This window comes from Syzygium oleosum, unplaced genomic scaffold, assembly GCF_021117445.2.
Source record: "Syzygium oleosum isolate NSW1041296 unplaced genomic scaffold, Sole_v2.1 Sole_v2.07, whole genome shotgun sequence".
Taxonomy (NCBI): Eukaryota; Viridiplantae; Streptophyta; class Magnoliopsida; order Myrtales; family Myrtaceae; genus Syzygium; species Syzygium oleosum.
The window spans coordinates 5,251,026-5,271,996 of NW_026607491.1; the positions used below are offsets into that span (position 1 = coordinate 5,251,026).

The following is a 20,971-nucleotide window of genomic DNA, read 5'->3' on the forward strand; positions in this document are numbered from 1 at the left end:
GAGGAGAGGGGGGGGGGGACATCGCGAGGTATTTATAGGGGACGACGATGGCGTGTGAAGTCGTCCGAGCCTCGCGTATCAGGGTTCGGGACTCGAAGCTCCCCACGTGTCGAGAGGAAGCAGATTGGCTCGCCTGCCTTTGTTTACCGTCCAAGGGCATTCTGGACTTTTCTCATCTCCCTCCCCGACGCCTTTTGGAATATTGTACAGTTAGAATGGTCTTCTCGCGTCTGCTTAAAATCAAAATATTCCTCACGAAACAGCGCAATTTTAACCTTATTAATAAAAAGTTAAATACCACGAAAAATCTCAAATCGGTACTTTTATGATAAATTCACCCTAAATTAATTTTTTGACTATCAAAAATCCCAAATCGATATATCGGTGATAAATTTTCCCTCCATTAAATTGAAATAATACAAAAAAAAAACACAAATTAATACACTTGGGACAAACGGAGGGTAAAATCTCAAATTAATATATTCGTCAACTGCCATGCGTCATTTAACTAAGCAATTTGACAGCAAAATTTAAAAGAAACTAATGGGGGGTAAATTTATCACAGGCGTAGCAGTTTAGGATTTTTGGTGATCAAAAAATTAATTTGAGATATCAGTTTGGGATTTTTCGTGGTATTAACCCAATTAAAAATCTGAACTCTTGAAATTTTCACAAAATATAAATTTTAACGTGTAAAATATAATACAAAAAGATAATAGACTGTTTCGAGTTGGTTTTATAATGCGAAAAAGATAATGCTACTTGGTTTTAAAACATCCGGAGTGTTGCTTAATTATTATTTTTTCTGATAGCGTAGTTATGAAATTTAACCATTTATTTTCTGTCCAAGTGCGACTAAGAGTGTATCTTTGCTTCTTTTTTCCTATTTTCAGATATTTTAGACCAAATGGACGGTTGTTTATTAAAAAATACGCGAAATTACTCACCTGACCTCAACGAGGATTTGGTCATAAGCTGCAAATGAGTTGAATTGCTATTTACCGTACATAAGCTCAACAACCAGACTACTAGGTCAGATTTGAGTAGCTCGTGCACCGAATTGATAACATTTGATGTAGAATATTCATCGCGTCATCGAAAGAAGATTTATATATATTCGTCGCGCTTGAATAAATTTGAGCTCGACCATATGTCCCGGCCTTCGGAAGGCCATGCTGGATCGGAAGTTCAAAATGGTGCTGATGGAGTGGTATTGATTAGGCAGCCAATGATTAGGGTATTGATTTCTATTTTTATTTTGGGTCAAAGATTTGGGTATTGATTGAGCCGTGCAGATATTGGCAATAATCTTGCTTATACTTTCCTTTTATTTATAGATTGCTCGCAATCTCGTATCGTCTTTAATTTTGGGCTACGTGAAAGTTCACGACACTTACCCTGCAAGACCCACAGATCTCTTAAGCCCGGTCCTTAGCTTCTCTGCGAGTACCCCGCAATTTGCTCGCGGTCAGCAAGATTCAGGCGGCGACCTCGACTCCAAAGGCGGGTTCTCTTGCACGGTCGGTCGAACGGGCCGCGTACAACATTACTTTCGGCCCCATTTAAAAGTATGAATTCAATGCCAATTCGTTGGTGGGTGGTTTATGCTCATTGGATTCGAATCCGGATTGAGTGTCTTAAATTCTTGCGAGGAATTGTCATCAATTCAATGTTCCCAAGGAGCAAAACAGAAGACCCGTCAAAGGCCCATCTCACTTTGCTTTGCGACTTCGAGGAAGAAGACCAAACTAGGTAAAGCCCATCCCAGCCACGGGCTCTCAAAATCAGCCCATCTAAGGCCCAATAGACTCGGCCCAAGATCTCGAGGCCCACCAAAACCACGAGCTCAAAACCCTCAGGCCGAGGAGCGTTTTTCTTGTCGATTTCTAAGAAGCGATGGTCAAAAGTTAGGAGTTGCATCTTAAATTATTTTTGTTAATGATGACATGCTAAGACTTACGTATCTACATGTATATAATAATTTGCTAGGGGTGTATAGGGTGTTGGATCGATGGCATATCGTGCGTAGCATCTAGATCTGTTCGGGCCAAGAATGGGGCCTCGGTCATCAGATCGGCTCCGAGCGGTTTCGAGGGTGAACCGTTTCGATTGGCTATTCTAGAATTGGAAACAGTATAAACTGACCGGATTTACGTTGGATTCATACACATACTCATATCATCTAAAGGTACACAATTCATGCACATTATTGACGTCATGTCTCTTAAAACCCTCATCACACTTTATGTTTTTTTAACCTTTCACTCACAAGTTTCACAACCCATTGAAGGAGGCAACCTCTCTACATACCCTAAAGGGAAAATGGCACCAAAAACCCCAAATTATGTCACTTGTGATACATTTACCCCGAACTTTTTTTGTGACACGAAAAATCTCAAACTATGCCACTTGTGACAAATTTACCCTGAACCTTTTTTTGTGATACGAAAAACCCCAATCCTCGCCGACGGTGGGTTGGGCGAGGGCAGCCTCGCCCGACGCCGGTGAGGGCCCTTGCCCAACCCACCGCCGGCGAGGGTCGCCCTCGCCGGATCTGGCGAGGACGACCCTCGCCTGGGTGGGCGAGGGCAGCCTCGCCCGACGCCGGTGAGGGTCACCCTCTCCCGCCAAGGCATGGGCGACCCTCGCCCGACGCCGGTGAGGGTCGCCCACGCCTGGGCAGGCGAGGGTCGCCCTCGCCTGGGCCGGCGAGGGCAGCCCTCGCCCAACCCACCGCCGGCGAGGACCGCCCTCGCCGGAGAAGAAAAAACAGAAAAAGGAAAAAAAGCAGAAAAAGGAAAAAGACGAAAATGCCCATGGATCAAAGTATTGTGGGGTAAATATGTCACAAGTAGTATAGTTTGGGGTTTTTCGTGTCACAAAAAGAAGTTCAAGGTAAATGTGTCACAAGTGGCATAGTTTGGGGTTTTTCGTGTCACAAAAAAAAGTTCAGGGTAAATGTGTCATAAGTGACATAATTTGGGATTTTTGGTGGTATTTTCCCTACCCTAAACAAGAAAAGCAAGAAAAAAAGTTTAGAAAAAGAAAGTAAAAGGGGAGGGGTTGGGAAAAAAAAAAAAGCCCTCTACTTTTTATACATTTTTAGGTCTACGACACATGGGGGATGTGCGCATGCAATCATCACGTCTAGTGTGAAAATTTCCAAAAAGAATTCTCTAATCACATGGATGGGAATCTAATCCTAGGTACCTCTTTTTTTTTTCCCTCCCTTGAAGTCCCAAAAGCATCCACCAACGCCCGCACGCACGCACGCGCACACACTCTTAGACCATAAACTTATAAAAATCAAGATTAAATCCTATCGATTACATCTCAGAAGATTGCGAAATTACTCAATGAAGTTGGTGGGGTTTACGTGGATACCCACATGCATTTCACCAAATTCGACAGGCTAGATTCGATTCAATTTTAGGTTATCGAGTGATTTCTTGACCGAAGATGGCACAGGCGACATATCCGCTAATTTGGTGGACATTAATGACAATCTTCTCGAGGCCGTCGAGTTGGTTTGGTAGATAGAAAATGCAAGGGATATGCTTGAAATCAATAGATTCCACACAAAGAAGGCTACAATCTCCTTCATTTTTCAATCATTTTTTTTTCCCAATTTCCCATAATTTTTTTTTTGATCGGACAATTTCCCATAATTGAACCCACTAGGAATATCCGAAATTCCTGACGCCACCGTGCAATTTGCTACTCCAATCAATACAACGTTGAACTTTTCCCCTTTTTCCTCAGTGGTTTGCCTTTTATTTTATATTATTTTTATTCGAATTTTTTTTTTCCTTGGTGTAATACAGAATTCATCGGCCTTTTTCTTCCCACACTTTATGTAAAGTTCCAAAAGACAGGAAAAAAAACAGAGAGCGAGAGAGAGGGAAACATTGGGAGGGCCCCACATCGTACTCGTGCGTGGCATGTCGGGGTGCATTGCGTGCACATGCATGCCTTAGCGCATTCGCATGCATGCTAACCATCTCGAACGCATCATGAATGGATTAAACAAAAATCGGAGCACATGTCGCTTAGTGTAAATAAAATGCTACTTTAAAGATTATAGTGTCGCTCATTAAATTTTTATATCTTATTTTTACATCGGTGATGTATGTTATAATTACCATAGCAATGTACAGGGAAAATGACGCAAATGGTCCTTGAACTCTAGTCCAATCTGCAATGTGGTCCTTGAACTTTTAAATTTTGTTTAATGTGGATCATGAACTTTTTGTACATGTTCAATTTAGTTCTCGAATTATATGAAATGTTCAATGTTGTCATTAGACTGGACAACATTGAATATCTTCATATCCAAATTGAACATGAATCAAAAGTCTAGAGATCATATTGTACATTCCATTGAAGTTCATGATCATATTGTACAAATTAAAAGTTTCATGGATCATACTACACATTGGATTAAAGTTCAATAACTATTTGTATCATTATCCATAATGTATATGTAGTGTTCCATGATTTGTGCACTTTCTTTGATCTGAAATGTTTGCGCACCCACTATTTAATGTTTTCTTTTTTCAAGAAATTATTCTTCTTGTTACAATTTTTATTATGTTTGATTATCGCTGACGTGGCACCCATAATTTGACAGGAGAGTTGCTGGACAACGCGGCTGCGTTTGGCAACCACTTTGGTAAGGAGGCGCAAAGGCCAAATGCCAAAGCGTTTGACAAATTTTCTCGACGAGTTTTAGGGAATTGCATTGCATTTCTAAAATCATCTTAAGTCCCTTAATCCAAGAGAGGCGTGTAGGAGGTCTGAGCTTTAACATTTCTGAGATTCTACACCCTCATAGTTTTCCACTTCCTGCAAATGTAATCGGCGAACCAAATCTGGCACCGGCAAACCCTCAGGCCATGCAACCTCGAGCGATGGTAGCCGATGCCAAATCTGGCTCGCCGGCATCCGGCAAAAGGTTCAGTCTTTTTTTTATTATTTTTATGAAAACGAAATAGCAAATGTCTATTTAGATCAGAGTTACTTCCTAATATACTTTTAAATTACGTTTTACTAAACACTATTTGCATCCTCAAAAATCCTTTCAATTTAAAGTTTTTGTATTTCTCCATAGACTTTTCCTAAAATTCCAACCAGACGTAGCTAAGCCAATGTTATGGAAAATTCTGACAAAATCGTTTTTATGGAAATTCGATTTTGTTTGCCAATTTTATTTCACCGGTGCCGATGATAATAGTTAGACATATTTAATTGGGAAGATAAATGGAGCATGGAGAGATTTAAACTCGGAACCTCCAGCTCTGAATCACAACCAACGATTCTAAAAATTTAAACTATCAGACGAATACGTAATTTAATATTTAATTAATCTAATGCATAAAAAAATAAAAAAATGAAAAATAAAAATAAAATGGGACATGAAAAAGTTTGGGAGCATATTAAATGATTGAGAGAGAGCGAGGGCTTGTTTTATTCCACAAAATTAATAATTGGCAGTGTCCCACCTCCCCCATGACCCCACCCAAAAGTCAAGTCTACATTACGCACTAAGCTTCCATATTCGCACTCGTCGAACCCACGAAAGGGCGATTTTCAGCATGATTGATTTGGGAAGAGGGAGAAAAACCAAATGCGCAAACTTTCCGATCGGTAAGACAAGACTAACGCCTTCTCAATACCGATCGAATCATCTGATCGAACTGCCATCGTCGAGTCAATCGTGTTCGGGTCTCACCGAATATGCAAACCGATGCGCGCGCGCTGGGGCAGGCGGGCGGGCGGGCGGGCGCTGCCTGTCGCACCTAAATCTAGCGGCGGGTCATAGGAGAAAAGAGAAGGTGCGTCCAGGTTTCGAGGAAGGAGGGAGGAAAGCTTTACTTAAAAGAAGTGGGAGTTGCCTGTGGTGTCCAACTCGACTACTTGCTTTTAGCAAGGCAAACATGGAAAAGAAATTGAAGCGCTCGCGAGCGAATGCGACAAGAGGTTCGTGCAAAGTTTTATCGGACTACATTGTCATCTTTTGATTAATGTCGCGATTAGAGCCCAATCGAATTAGTCGATTGGTTAGTCAAAGGTTACACGTGTAATCTCATCTGATTTTATAAGTGATTTCAAGATCCGCATACAAAAGAAAGTTAGATCGAGGATGCGAAGGTTGATTAGCGAGGCATATCCAATAGATCGACAATCAAGGTGCACAGAAACCAATCCGGACACCACCTGACCTCTAAAAAAACGCTAAGAATGTTCGAGCGATTCGAATACGCATGTAATTACCGTTTGATCTGGAGCGAATTTAATCGAGTGTGTTTATAATATATCGATTATTTATAGTGGAATTTTGTGCTGCTCTTTTCGTAACGTGGATCTAACCAATCGAACCAACTATATTCAACGTCCAACTTGAATAATTTGATTTGATTTAATTTATTTATGATTATATTTTTTTGTTTCATTGGCGCACGATGAGAATCTTCCAGATCACGTGGCAATTTCGATTTTGGGTTTCATTAAAGAGGTTACCTTAGTGTTAGCTGGATTTGGTGAATGGTGTCCACATTCTCTGTCCGGTCTTAAAACTGTAAAGGGGCGTGTCCCTCCCCCCGTCTTTTGTACGGTCGCCCTCGAAAGTTTTAATGCTTGTGAGAAAGAAGTAGCTCAGCTATACAATTCAATTAATTGACCTTCATCTTCCCATAAAAGAACCAATTTTATTTTCAACATGGAATTGTTACGCCAAAAAAAAAAGCACCCATTGACTCTGGCTCCCTGAATAGAGGTAATTATCCAAAAAGTCTCAAATCTATCTATTAAATTTGACCAACTTAGTGCTAAACTTTTTGGCGATTTGTTAATATAGTCTTATTGGCTAATTTGGACTGGAAATCGCTGACATTGACGCCGATCATTTTACGTGACGCGGTTGATGCAGATGTTGGTGATTTTTGCAATTTCTTAAATTTTTGGGAAAAAATCACAAAAAAGGTCAAACTTTGCCATCTGTGACACATTTACCCCGAACTTTTTTTTGTGACACCAAAAACCCCGAACTTTGCTTTTTGTGACACATTTACCCCAATGTATTTAGTCCATGGGCATTTTCGTCTTTTTTGCTTTTTCTTTTTTTTTTTCCTTTCCGGCGAGGCCCCCCTTTCCGGCGAGGGCTGCCCATTGCCGGATCCGGCGAGGGGGGCCCTCGCCGGCGTCGAGCGAGGGCGGCCCTCGCCGGCGTCGGGCGAGGTTCGCCCTCGCCTGGGCGAGCGAGGGCGGCCCTCGCCCGGCGCCGGCGAGGGCCGCCCGACGCCGGCGAGGGCCGCCTCGCTCGACACCGGCGAGGGCCGCCCTCGCTCGACGCCGGCGAGGGTCGACCTCGCCCAGATCGGGCGAGGCCGGCCTCGCTCGCCCAGCGAGCGGCGGACCTCGCCCGACGCCGGCGAGGGTCGCCGACGCCGGCGAGGGTCGCCTCGCCCGGGCGAGCGAGGGCGGCCCTCGCCCGACTCGAGCGAGGTCGACCTCGCCCGGACTCGAGCGAGGTCGACCCTCGCCCGACGCCGGCGAGGGTCGACCTCGCTTGAGTCGGGCGAGGCCGCCCTCGCTCGCCCAAGCGAGGGCGAACCTCGCCCGACGCCGGCGAGGGCCGCCTCGCTCGACGCCCGGCGAGGCCCCCAGGGAAAGGAAAAAAAAGAAAAAAAAAAAGCAAAAAAGACGAAAATGCCCATGGACTAAATACATTGGGGTAAATGTGTCACAAAAAGCAAAGTTCGGGGTTTTGGTGTCACAAAAAAAAGTTCGGGGTAAATGTGTCACAGATGGCAAAGTTTGGGGTTTTTGGTGGTTTTTTACCTAAATTTTTTGAATTTTTTATTTTCTTTTCTTTCCTTTTGCTTTTTTCCCTTTCCCTCCGCAAACCAGGTCAGAAATTTCTTGCTAAAATTAACTGAAAAAATTACATTAGCAAATCATCAAAAAGTTGTGGACTAAATTAACTAAATTGAAAAGTTGATGATCGAATTAGTTATTGTATGATATGTTTATGACTTTTTGGACAAAATATAAGAGCGATGGAGATCATGGCCATACGGATGACGGAAATGAATTGGCATACACGAGAAACGATTAGCACAGTGCCAGACCAATTAAAGTATGTCCATACACGTGACATAAGCAGTTGACATGATGTCCAAACCTTGGAGACGACGTCCAAAACTTAGGGAATAAATTGACAACGTGGGAAACTAATCTTAGAACGTAGAGAAGAGATCCTAAAGGCTCATAACTAATTATATACATATATATGTATATATTATTAGAATATAAATATTAAATCACACATTCATCTAATAGCTTAAGCTTTTAGAACAGTTGGCAGTGATCCCATAAAATTTCATATGGTATAAGAGCTGGAGGTCCCGAGTTCGAATCTTTTCAGGCCCCATTTGCTTTGCTTCCCTAATTAAATATGCCTATGCTTAGTATTAGGCAAAAAGATTAGACTAAGCGTGAGGGGAAGTGTTAGAATATAAATATTAAACCACACCTTCATCTAACAGCTTAAGTTTTTAGAACAGTTGACAGTGGTCCCATAAAATTTCACATATATAAAGACGTCTTATGAGGTACAGATAAGCATTCATCTAACGGCTTGAATATTTAGAACAATTGGCACCGGTCCCACGAAATCTCACATGGTATCAAAATAAGAGGTTGTGAATTCAAATATTTCTAGATCTCCCCAATTATATGTATCCACGCTTAACACTAGATAAAAAGATCAGACCAAGCGTGAGGAAAAGTATAAAAATATATAAATATCAAATCATGCAGTAATCTAGCGGTTCACAAAAGTCAAAAATAAACTAACACAAAGTGAAGCAAAGAGTACCCAAAAACTAAGGAAGGAAAATCCAATATTCAATTTTCCATGACCATAGTCCGAATCAAACTTAATTAACGAAACTAATCTCCAAAGTCAACCCTTACCCACAAAGATAATGATAAAGCAAATTCCCGACAGCGCCCGCCCACAACATCTTCTTCCCCTTTCTAAAAATTTTTCCTCTCCATTCTCATCATTATATATAAAGTTACTTCCAAAAAACCTGCTTCCAAACATATCACATGTATACTCGGCTCTAGTGACATCATGCTTCATGTCACTGCATTCGGGTTCTCGTCGCTGAACATCTAAGGCGCGTGCAAGGAGTTCCCGTACAATTACATAAACCCATAATTGTAGCCGTAACCGGGCGGTATTCCGTTGTACTCCATCCTGCTCCTTCCGAAATACTCGCCGGCTCCGCCGTACATCTCCTTTGCCCCATTGTTGTCGCTGTCACCGCCGTCTCCTTCTTCCTTACTGCCGTTCCCGCCGCCTTTCTTGTTCTTCCTTCCTCCGCTCCTGCCGCCTCCGTCTTTGTCCTTCTTTGGTTGAACGACTTCGACCGGACTACTCACCCTCTCCCTCAAGCTCTCCATGAGGACCTTCGCGTCCATCGTGCTCGTCACCGTGACCAAATCCTTGTCCTGGTCGAAAGCAACGATTTGCAATCCTGCGATCAAATCCAAAGCAATTAGTTAGTGATTGCCCATCTCGTGAAATCTCACCAACCGTGAAAAAAAAATATCAATTTTTTTACCATGGAAAACGTTGTCATCAGGTTAAGGTAACTGAAAACGAGATTAAAATAATCGAATCCACCTTCGATTTTTTAGATAATTCTTCTCTCAATCTTCCGAATGCATGATTTTGCAGCCCCGACTTTTCTGTGGCATCAAAAGGCACTACAATCAAAAACTCTCCCTATCGGAGCTTCTCTCTCTATCCCTTTGGTGATAGCTCCTGCTCCAAGCCCTAACTCTTCCCGTTTCCATTTTCAATCCACTTTAATCCCTACCCCTCCAGAGTCCGATACCCATTTCTTCTCTGTCCCAGCCCTCTCTCTTGCCATTTCGCACAGCCTTCTTGTGCCCTAAACCGAGCTTGCCCTTTCCCGTTAATGGCACCAGCAAGTCTTGGGTAGGTCTTTGTTTGGTGAGGCCTGCTTCCAGGTGACCCCTCCGTCATCTCCACTTCCACGTCAGAGTTATGGGGCCCTCCATGGTGGGTCAGGTTGCACTTACTCTTCACCGCGACAAATCCCCTCAATTCTTCTCCCGTAAACCTTCACAACTTCGCTTCTCATAACCCAGCCCCAGCTAACAAACCATCTCACCCTCACTTCCACCTCTCTATCCCCTAAATCTGGGATGTCAGATGCGACATCATAATATGAAGGACCAGTCCTGTTTTCGCAAATCAGGAACCTCAGTGCTAGGCGCTTCAGCAGTTTTCGTCTCTGGCAGTGCTGCTACCCATAGACTCAAAGGCAGGAAATGGTAGTCTCAAGCGCTATGCCAGGTGTGGTCCATTCAGAGGGTTAGTCCTCCTTGGCTCCCAGCAGTTGCGATGGAAAAAGAGGCAGTCTATGATGCTCGCCTGGCTGCCTTGTGTAAGGAACTGGGGGATCTATGGTCAGCTGATGACGTAGTAGTGCTAAAAGGCGACATCCCTGCAGAAAAACAGAGAGAATGTGAGTTGTCCCTGTATGGGAAGTTGTATTCGAAACCAAACGTGAATTTTCAAGCTTTCTTAAACACAATGAAGAGAGCATGGAAAATTGATATGTTAGAATGCGAGTTGATTGAGCCGGGGTTATTCTCATTTTCGTTTTCCTCTCTGGAGGAAAAGCAAAGAGTGTGGGAATCTGGCCCGTGGTCATTCTCTAGCAACTTACTTGTTCTCCAACCAGGTGACCCGGATACTCCCGACCATTGTTACGAATTTACCCATTGCGCATTTTGGGTTCACTTAGTAGGTATCCCCCGAGGGCGCTTATCAGAAGAAGTGATTCGGGAGGTGGCAGGAAAAATGGGCGAAGTTTTGGAGGTGAAGTTTGAATCGAAAGTGGGTGGCCCTCACAAAAGCTGCAAAGCGAGGGTCCGCTTGGACCTCTCTAACCCGTTGAAAACGGGGACCATTGTAGACCTAGAGTACAAGAAACTTTGGGTGGATTTTAGATACGAAAGGCTCCCACATTTCTGCTATTCGTGTGGGCGAATAGGGCATTACGCTACCTACTGCAAAGAAGTCCCTTTTGAGGAGTCGGGTTTCAATGTAAACAAAAGGGGCAAGTTCGGGCAGTGGCTGAGATCGGAAGTTCGCGAACCTAGCCCCTTTTGGAAGATATACTACGGGACTCATACTCTTGTGTCAGAGGAGGATGAGTTTATTCCGGAAACACCAAGGGAGTTAATTACAAGGGAGAGGGATATGCCTAGTACTAAGGGTAATGAAGTTGCAGGGCTACTGGGAGATAAGCCACATGCTGCAAATCCAAAAGAACGGTACTCACAAACTGTCGGAGATGGCGAAAGACAGCAAGATAACACTCAGCAAGACATCCAAATGTCCCGTATGGATGTGGCTATTAAGGGCAAATCCGTCAAGACCTCAAGAAAAGAGAAGATAGGTTTGAAACCCTTCAAGAAAGTTGCAGCAGTAAAGAAACAGAAAAAATTCAACCAGCATGGTCTGAGTGAGCTTCTCAACCAATCCTTTAACGAGGAGACGCTCCTTGATGCTCCGATCCATTTGGTGGATGAAAGGACAGAATGGGCTCTGGTGGCTAGCCCTAATAAGCCACCGGGGGTTATATGAAACTTTTGAGCTGGAATTGCCAGGGGCTGGGCAATCCCCTGACAGTCCAGCATCTTGGAGCTCTAGTGGCTCAAGAAAGGCCCGACTTAGTTTTCCTGATGGAAACTAAGAATAAAAGACCAGCAGTTGACAGAGTTAGAAGGCGTATTCAATTTCAATACTCAAAGATAGTGGACCCTATAGGGATAGCCGGCGGCTTGGCGGTGTTATGGAACGATGGAGTGACAGTGGTAGTGGATTACAGTGCTAGTGAGTTTATTGATATATCGTGCAAAGATCAAGACAGTGGAACCCTAATGCGCATAACTTTCCTTCATGCCTCCACAAATTTTCAAGAAAGGGTCCAGCTATGGAATCATATTTATTCTATATATTCAGCTAATACCCTTCCATGGATTTGTGTGGGAGACTTCAATGAAATCCTGTACCATTGGGAAAAAATGGGAGGTATTGGAGCGGAGCATTACCGGTTAGTCGCGTTCCAGGAATTCCTAAACAGGTGCTCTCTTATGGATATTGAAAGTAAGGGCTGTGCATTTACTTGGGCGAATAACAGGGAAGGAGTAGCTCTAGTGCGGAAAAGGTTAGACAGAGTCCTTTGCAACATTAATTGGAGAGTGCGTTTCCCTAATGCGGAAGCTATCGCCTTACCGGCAATTGGCTCAGATCACAGCCCAATTATCTTGTCGCTCTCCCCTAGAATAACGAAGCGGAAAAAGGAATTCAAGTTCGAGGCATTTTGGCTAATGGAACCTGAGTGTAAGGAGCTGGTCAAGGTCAGTTGGGTCGGAAATGAAGACAACTCAGTTGCTTTCGCGAGCAAACTAAAAAAGACCACTGAAGCTCTGGTACTGTGGAGTAAGAAGAAATTTTCCAATGCTTTCAACCAGATCGACCTTTTAAGGAGAAGACTTACAACCCTCACTAATTCGGGCATAGGTGAATATAGTAGAGAAGAAATGCAGCACATTAAAGGCCAAATTGAAATATTGTGGAGGCAGGAAGAGCTATATTGGGGCATGAGATCTCGTATAAATTGGATTAAGTGGGGCGATAAAAATACGAAATATTTCCACGCAGCTACACTTCAGCGCAGACAAAGGAACAAAATATCAGTGTTGAAAGTGGATGATCTCTGGTGTCGTGATCCTAATAGGCTGAAACAACACATAACTGAATTTTATGAGTCCTTGTATGAATCGGGAGGCACCAGGAACTTCGAACCGGTATTAGATCAATGTACCTTTCCAATCCTGGAGGGGATGAACGAGGCACTCATGGCACCGGTGTCATTAGAAGAGGTCAAACAAGCGACCTTTCAGCTAGGGGCAGCTAAGGCTCCGGGACCGGATGGGATGAATGGTCAATTTTATCATCATCATTGGGAGATCATCCAACATGACTTACTTCAGCTAGTTACCAACTTTTTCCAATCCGGTTTTTTTGATCCAGAGCTCAACAAAACACACATCGTTCTCATCCCTAAAGTGCCTAGCCCAGAAAGCATCACACAATTCCGACCTATTAGCCTGTGCAACTTCAGTTATAAGATCATATCGAAGGTAATGGTAAACCGCCTTAAGCCTTGGCTCCCGGACCTCATCGCAATAGAACAAAGCGCCTTTGTCTGTGGGAGGCAGATTCAAGACAACATCCTTATAGTCCAGGAGATCCTTCACCAACTGAGAATAAGGGAAAGAAAACAGAAGTTCCAGGCGATCCTCAAGCTAGACATGCAAAAAGCATATGATAGAGTGGAATGGGACTTCCTATGTGCCTGTATGCTGAAAATGGGGTTCTGTGAGGCATGGGTGTCTTTGGTGAAGCGGTGCATCTCTACCGTATCCTTTAGTGTCAAAGTAAATGGGGAGCCTTCAGAGTTTTTCCAGCCTTCCCGGGGAATTAGACAAGGAGATCCACTTTCCCCTTACCTATTCATAATCATGGCCAATGTGCTCTCTTTCCTTCTAACAAAGGCATTGCAGGATGGGAGTTTAAAAGGGATCAGAATGAACAGGAATTGCCCTACGCTGTCACACCTACTCTTTGCTGATGACGCTATATTTTTCCTGGACGGCACCATTGGGGAGTGCCAAAATCTGGCCAACATCTTAAATCAATATTGTTTTGCCTCAGGACAAGAAATCAATCTGAACAAATCTGGGATCTTCTTTAGTGCAGGCTGTCCTCAAAACCTCAAGAGGAATTTGGCGGATGAACTAAGAGTACCAATTATGGAGAAAACCGGGAAATACCTTGGCATCCCATCATACTGGGGTCAAACAAAAAAACAGATGTTTGCATGGATTCTAGCAAGGGTAAACATGAAGATGGAGGGCTGGAAGGAAAAATTACTATCCAAGGCGGGGAAGGAAATTCTGATCAAAACAGTGATTCAAGCACTACCCCAATATGCCATGTCGATCTTCAAAATCCCCATTTCAGTATGTAAGGCAATCGAGCAGAAAATAGCATCCTTCTGGTGGAAACAAAACTCTTCAAAATCGGGCATTCATTGGAAAAAGTGGGAAACACTAAAACAGAGGAAGATAGACGGCGGCTTAGGATTCAGGGACCTAATTACTTTCAACAAGGCTATGCTAGGAAAGAATGCATGGAGGCTTGATCAAAATCCTTCGGCCCTATGGAGCCAGCTTCTAAAAGGACTCTACTTCCCCAATGGAAGCCTTTGGAAAGCAAAAAAGGGCTCCCGGCCTTCGTGGGGATGGCAAAGTCTGCTGATGGGAAGGGATGCCATAAGTTCAAAAGTCAAATGGCAGGTTGGGAATGGAGAAAGCATCAATATTAGAGAGGATAATTGGCTGGAATGGGGTGTGATAGGAGGCCTAGCTAACCGAGAAGACCCCCAGAGAGTCAGCGACCTGATTGTTCAAGGGACAAACACATGGAATGAAAGCAGGCTGCAAGAGCTCTTCCAAGAGGAAATCGTGAAAGAAATTCTTGCCACCAGGATTATGCCAAACCCGGACAAGGATAAACAGATATGGACAGGGAACACAACAGGGGAGTACACGGTAGGCAAGGGGTGCACCAGACTTAGAGCAGCTACACAAACTAAAACAGAACAGGCATCATCATCATATCAATCGCCCCGATCCCTATGGAAAAAAATCTGGAAACTACACACTGAACCAAAGATTCGCTTCTTCCTATGGAGCGCATGCACAAATGCCCTACCCACATCAGATAATTTGTACAAAAGAAAGGCGCTACCTGAATCGTTTTGCCCAATATGCCGAAAGTCCCCAGAAACTACGGAACACCTATTCATCTTGTACGGCTGGACAAAGGAAATCTGGTCTGATCCGAGAGTAAAGGTCGACGTTTCTCCGTTAAAAATCACAAGAATGGACAAGTGGGTGGATGAAACACTCACCAGAGCCTCAGAACCGTCCTCTCGGGAGGGCCTCGCGGGTATACTGTGGCTGATTTGGAAAGCAAGGAACGCCCTGGTATTTCAACGAGAAAATCCTCAATCCGGGAACAATAGTTGATGATGCCTTCTGCGGAGCGAAATTATCGCATGCACGGCTCAAGTCGTACCGAATTGCTTGGTCGGACAAGATCTCACCTGTACGATGGACACCACCACCATCAGGGACGTGGTTCTTCAACGTCGACGGCTCCTGGATTGACGGCACAACAGAGGGATCGGTGGCCGGCGTGTGCCAAGATCACAAGGGGCTTCTCATGGCCGGGTTTGCAAAGAGTGCAAGCAGCTCACTCTCCTCTGGAAATCGAAGCCACTGCGGTGAAGGAGGCCTTTGCTGCAGGCTGCGGGGGAGAAGCTGCGCGGGATGAAAAACGGGATGGAAAAAACAGCGTGTGATGTGTGTATTCTATCTGATAACACCTCCACCATTTCTTTCACTTTGCAACCGACAAAAAGCCCGTGGGCTTTAAGAAGCCTATTTGAAGAGTGTAATGCCCTTCTTGGGCCTTTACAAGGGGTCTCGTTGGCCCACTGTCCACGAGAAGCCAATCAAACCGCAGACTGGATCGCCAAATCCCACCGGAAAGGGACCCTTTCTCCCAGTTGGATGTCTAGACCTTCCCGATCTCTATGGGATTTGCTATGTATGGACTCTAGTCAATTCTGTTTTTGTGGTCCGTCCTTTGAATGATATAAAATCAGTTTGTTTCAGACCAAAAAAAAAAAAATCTTCCGAATGCATGCTGCGCAGTGCAATTTCAGCTTCAGAACCACCGTGGTCACCGGAGGCTGTAACGTATCACCATTAAACAATGCACAAACAAGCTCAATTCAAAATACTCGACTACTAATTATTTGTAGAAACAAAAATCTGAATGAATGCAATTTAAATATGTATATGTCAAGAAGCTAATATTAGACCTTGCAATAAATAACAAATTTCAGATTCTGACCTAACGGGAAATCAACCACCAATTTCATGCGTTAACATGAAACGTTCATAATCTTGTCAATATAGAATTCGGGGAAAATTTCAAATAAGAGCATAAAGGACAAAAGTACACCAGAAGTGCCATAACTTGTGTACGGCGATCACTTTGGTGCCATAACTTTTTTTCGAATCACTTTGGTGTCAAGTCAGAGGAAAAGAGATCACTTTAGTGCCAATTTGGCCGGAAATCCGACGTGGCATTTTTTATTAATTTTTTACGCCAACGTGGCTCGCCGGAGGCTAAGTCAGCTTGTACAGTCAGCATTTTTTATTTTAAATAATTTTTTCCAGCGTGTACAATCGGCATTTTTAATTTTAAATATTTTTTTCCTCTTCTTTCCTTTTTCTTTTCTTTTCTTTTTTTTCTTTTCTCCCCTCGCCGGCCGGTTGCCGGTGGCCAGCCGGCCACCGACGAAGCCCGAGAAGGGCTAGGCGAGGGCGGCCTTGCCCATGGCCGGCGAGGGAAGCCCTCGCCCGATCCGGCGAGGGCGACCCTCGCCGGCGTCGGGCGAGGGAAGCCCTCGCCTGGGTGGGCGAGGGTCGCCCTCGCTGGGCGGGCGATGGTCGCCCTCGCCGAGTCGGGCATGGGCGACCCTCGCCCGCCCGGCGAGCTTCCCGCCCTCGCCGGATCCGGCGTCGGGCGACCCTCGCCGGCGTCGGGCGAGGAAGCCCTCGCACTGGGCGGGGAGGGTCGCCCTCGCTTTGAGTTGAGCGTGGGCTACCCTCGCCGGCGCCGGCGAGGTCGCCCTCGCCAAATCCGGCGAGGGCAACCCTCGCCCGCCCAGCGAGGGCTTCCCTCACCCGACACCGGCGAGGGTCGCCCTCGCGAGATCCGGCGAGGCGGCCTCGCCTGTCGCCGGCGAGGGTCGCCGGCCATGGGCAAGGCCGCCCTCGCCCATCCCTTCCCGGGCTTCGCCGGTGGCCGGCCGAGGAGGGGAGAAAAGAAAAAAAAGAAAAGAAAAGAAAAAGGAAAGAAGAGAAAAAAAAAAAGGAAAAAAAATATTTAAAATAAAAAATGCTGACTGTACACGTTGGAAAAAAAATTATTTAAAATAAAAAATGCTAACTGTACATGCTGACTCAGCCTCCGGTGAGCCATGTCGGCGTAAAAAATTAATAAAAAATGCCACGTCGGATTTCCGGTCAAATTGGCACTAAAGTGATCTCTTTTCCTCCGACTTGGCACCAAAGTGATCCGAAAAAAATTTATGGCACCAAAGTGATCGCCGTACGCAAGTTATGGCACTTCTGGTGTACTTTTGCCGAGCATAAAGTGTTCTCATTTTCTCATGATCTAAAGTGGCCAAACCTAAGGACTTGTGGCCGGCCGATAACTATTCTTGCTGTCGTGGAAGGGGTATTTTAGTCAAAAAAATTAAGTATATATTTTTTTACATTTTTTTGCTTTTTTTTTTTTCTATTCCCTTCTTTTTTTATTTTTCCTTTTTTCTTTATCCCTTTTTCGTCCTCGACCATCGCTGGCGACCTCCGCCGGCCTTAGGCGAGGGCCACCCTCGCCAGCGTTGAGCGAGAGTCACCCTCACCTAGGCTGGGGAGGGCAAGGGTTGCCCTTGCCTGGGCGGGCAAGAGCTGCCCTTGCCTGGCTCGCTAGCCTAGGTGAGGGTGAGGATTACCCTCGCTAGCCTCAGGCGAGGGCAAGGGCAAGGGCCACCCTCACCGACGTGCAAGAGAGAGGGAAAAGAAAAAAGAAAAGAAAAAGAAAAGGACTAAAATGCCCTTCAACCAGTAAGGTCTGGCCCTTTTTTGATATTAATATGGCCACTTCAAGCCCTTAATTGAGACAATGTTCGTTTTAGACCTTTATTTGAGCAAATGATGGCATTTCAGGCTCTTATTTGAAATTTTCCCTAGAATTCGATGTCAACGTTTGTCCGAAAGATATGCAATAATCATAATATTGCGACAAAATTGTCACTCAGTGTACAATAATTAACCGTGGTCAATAAATCCCCTGTTCGCAACATTCATTCAATGTGCCACCTAACCGCATAATTCTCTTCACCCTAATCTAATGGAGAGGACCTAACTTTCTTTCACAAAAAATTTACCAAAAAAAAAAATACAGAGTCTTAGACATAAACCATAAACTATTATTTATGAAAAGAAAGAAATCTGTTTTTTCATCTTCATTTTTTTCTGGGTTTTCTTGAAATGGACTCGAGTTCCTCTGGGGAAAACATAAGGAGACAAACGAATGAAAGGAAGGTCACATGCAGAGAGTGGAATCCCAAGAATAAAACGAGAGATATAAATACAAACGAATAGAAGACCATACCTCTTTGGGTTTCTGGTCTTCGGGCTCTTTATCTTTGGCCTTGTTGTTGTCGTTGTCCGAAGATGCCGATGATTTGCTGCCCTTGTCCTCCTCCTCCTTGGGCAGCTGCGGCGATACCAGGTCCACCTTCTTCTTCGCCCTCCCCTGCAGCTCCTCGCGAAGCTCCGGCGGGTCCATCTCTCCCCTCACCGTCAGCTTTTGCTCTCCTCCCTCCCGCTCCGCCTTCGCCTTCTCCACTCCTTCGCACCCACACCACACACAAAGCACAGGTCGAAACCCGAATTTCTCAGCTCACTCGTCTGCAAAATCTCGGAAAAAAAAACAGAGCGAAAGACAGTCGAAGCAGAGCGCAGACAAGAAAAGAAAAAAAACAGAGCACAGGAACCCACAATTCAGCGCACCTATTCAGACTCCTGAAGCAGAGCTAAAGATTGCGAGGTCAAGAGGGGGGACGAAATGCGAATCAAAAGATCAGGACTTTGAAATCGCAAACGGAAAAAAGCAGAGCCTCTGTCATCTGGGGTCAGACAGACCGAGAGGGTACAAATTCATGCGCATTATTGCCGTCCCGTCCATCAAACTCTCGTCTTTTCAAATAAGATTCTAACTTTTCCTATAAAAAAAAATTGAATGAACCTCACAATAATTTTTAATTATTTATTAATTTTTTTTAGCCCAAGATAGACGGTTAATCTCACAGTTAATTCAAGATAATTACATAAGCATTTCTCGTGAGTGAAAGGTTAAAAACAAAAAAAAAAACCGTGCCGAGGAGATATGAATTTTTCTTTTGAGAAATAATTAATAAATAATTAAAAATTATTTTGAGATTCACTCCTTTAAATATTTATAAATCACATCACCACATGTTATTTTTGCGGTAATCCAAAGAATGTCATGCTCACTCATAATCCATTGAAGTTGGCAGCCTCTCTACATGCCCAAAACAAACAAAGAAAAAAGTAACGAAAAAAGTTTAGGAAAAAAAAAAGCCCTCTACTTTTTATACATTTTCTGTCCACGACTACGACACATGGGGAATGTGCGCATGCAATCATCACGTCTAGTGTGAAATTTTGCAAAAAGAATTCTCTAATCACATGGATGGGAATCTAATCCTAGGTACCTCTTTTTTTTTCCTCTCCCTTAAAGTCCCGAAAGCATCCACGCACGCACGCATACTCTTAGGCCTTAAAATTATATAAATCACAATAAAATCCCATCGATTACATCTCATAAGATTGCGAAATTACCACGACAACTTGATCAAGTATTGAACCGAACCCAGGTTGAGGATGTCGGTGGGTTTACGTGGGTACCGCGCGCATTTCACCATATCCGACGGACCGGCTTTGATTCGATATGGAGGTTTACTTATTAGGTTGGCGTTAATAACAAGCTCCTCCTTGGTTTGGTAGATAGAAAATGCAAGGGATATGCTTGAAATCAATGGATTCCACACAAAGAAGGTTACAATCTCCTTCATTTTTCAATTATTTTTTTTCCAATTTCCCATAATTTTTTTTTTGGTCGGACAATTTCCCATAATTGAACCCACTAGGAATATCCGAAATTCCTGACGCCACCGTGCAATTTGCTACTCCAATTAATAAAACGTTGAACTTTTCCCCTTTTCCTCAGTATTTTTTTTTTTTATATATATATTTTTATTGAATTTTTTTTTTGTGTAATACAGAATTCATTGGCCTTTTTCCCACACTTTATGTAAAGTTCCAAAAAGACAGAGAGGAAAAAAACAAAAAATAGAGAGAGAGGAAACATCGGGGGGCCCCACATCGTACTCGTGCGTGGCATGTCGTGGGCATTACGTGCGCATGCATGCATGTCTAGCGCATTCACATGCATGCTAATCATCTCGAACGCATCATGAAAGGATTAAAGAAAAATTGGAGCACATGTCGCCAGTGTAAATAAAAACTATTTTTAAAATTATAGTGTCGCTCATTAAATTTTTATATTTTCTTTTTACGTTGGCGATGTATGTTATAATTACCATAGCAATGTGTAGGGAAAATGACACAAATGGTCCCTGAACTCTAGCCCGACATGCAATATGGTCTATTGACTTTTAATTTGTTCAATGTGATATATGGAATTTTTGTGCATATTCAATTTAGTCCATAAAATTATATGGAAATATTCAATATTGTCCCGGAACTTGAATTAATTGAAGGACAATACTAAACATTTTCATATGGTTTAGGGATTAAGTTGAACATGTACCAAAAGTCCATGGATCACATTGAACAAATCGAAAATTCGTGGACCATTTTGCACATTGAAATAAAGTTCATGGATCATATTATACATTAAACCAAAGTTCAGAGATCATTTGTATTACATCCCTGATGCGTACGCAGTGTCCCATGATTTGTGCACTTTGCTCGGCTTGAAATGTTTGTGCACCCTCTATTTTATGTTTTCCTTTTTGAGAAATTATTCTTATTGTTATAATTTTTAATTACTTTTTTTTTGGTTAAGAAGAAAACTCTTGTTTTATCCTTTTTCATGAACATG

At 43.7% G+C, this 20,971-nt stretch overlaps 2 protein-coding genes across 2 annotated transcripts; both read right to left on the minus strand.

Moving 5' to 3' along the window:
* Positions 1 to 9,210: 9,210 nt before the first annotated feature.
* Positions 9,211 to 9,489, minus strand: LOC130138677 (heavy metal-associated isoprenylated plant protein 3-like). Its single transcript, XM_056313508.1, has one exon. The coding sequence runs from the start codon at positions 9,487 to 9,489 to the stop codon at positions 9,211 to 9,213; it is 279 nt and encodes a 92-aa protein (XP_056169483.1).
* LOC130138611 (heavy metal-associated isoprenylated plant protein 3-like) lies at positions 9,454 to 18,991 on the minus strand. Its single transcript, XM_056313109.1, has 5 exons — positions 18,967 to 18,991; positions 18,434 to 18,723; positions 15,873 to 15,935; positions 9,695 to 9,722; positions 9,454 to 9,545 (listed from the first exon to the last, which is right to left on the minus strand). The coding sequence occupies exons 1-4, from the start codon at positions 18,989 to 18,991 to the stop codon at positions 9,705 to 9,707; spliced, it is 396 nt and encodes a 131-aa protein (XP_056169084.1). The 3' UTR covers positions 9,454 to 9,545; positions 9,695 to 9,704.
* Between the last annotated feature and the right edge of the window lie 1,980 nt (positions 18,992 to 20,971).

Coding starts and splice junctions, on each gene's coding strand:
- LOC130138611 (XM_056313109.1), bottom strand. CDS start 18,991: ATGCGCATGAATTTGTACCCTCTCG. Junction 18,724..18,966: donor CATGAATTTGTACCCTCTCG/GTCTGTCTGACC, acceptor CAGACGAGTGAG/CTGAGAAATTCGGGTTTCGA. Junction 15,936..18,433: donor AAGACCAGAAACCCAAAGAG/GTATGGTCTTCT, acceptor GATACGTTACAG/CCTCCGGTGACCACGGTGGT.
- LOC130138677 (XM_056313508.1), bottom strand. CDS start 9,489: ATGGACGCGAAGGTCCTCATGGAGAGCTTGAGGGAGAGGGTGAGTAGT.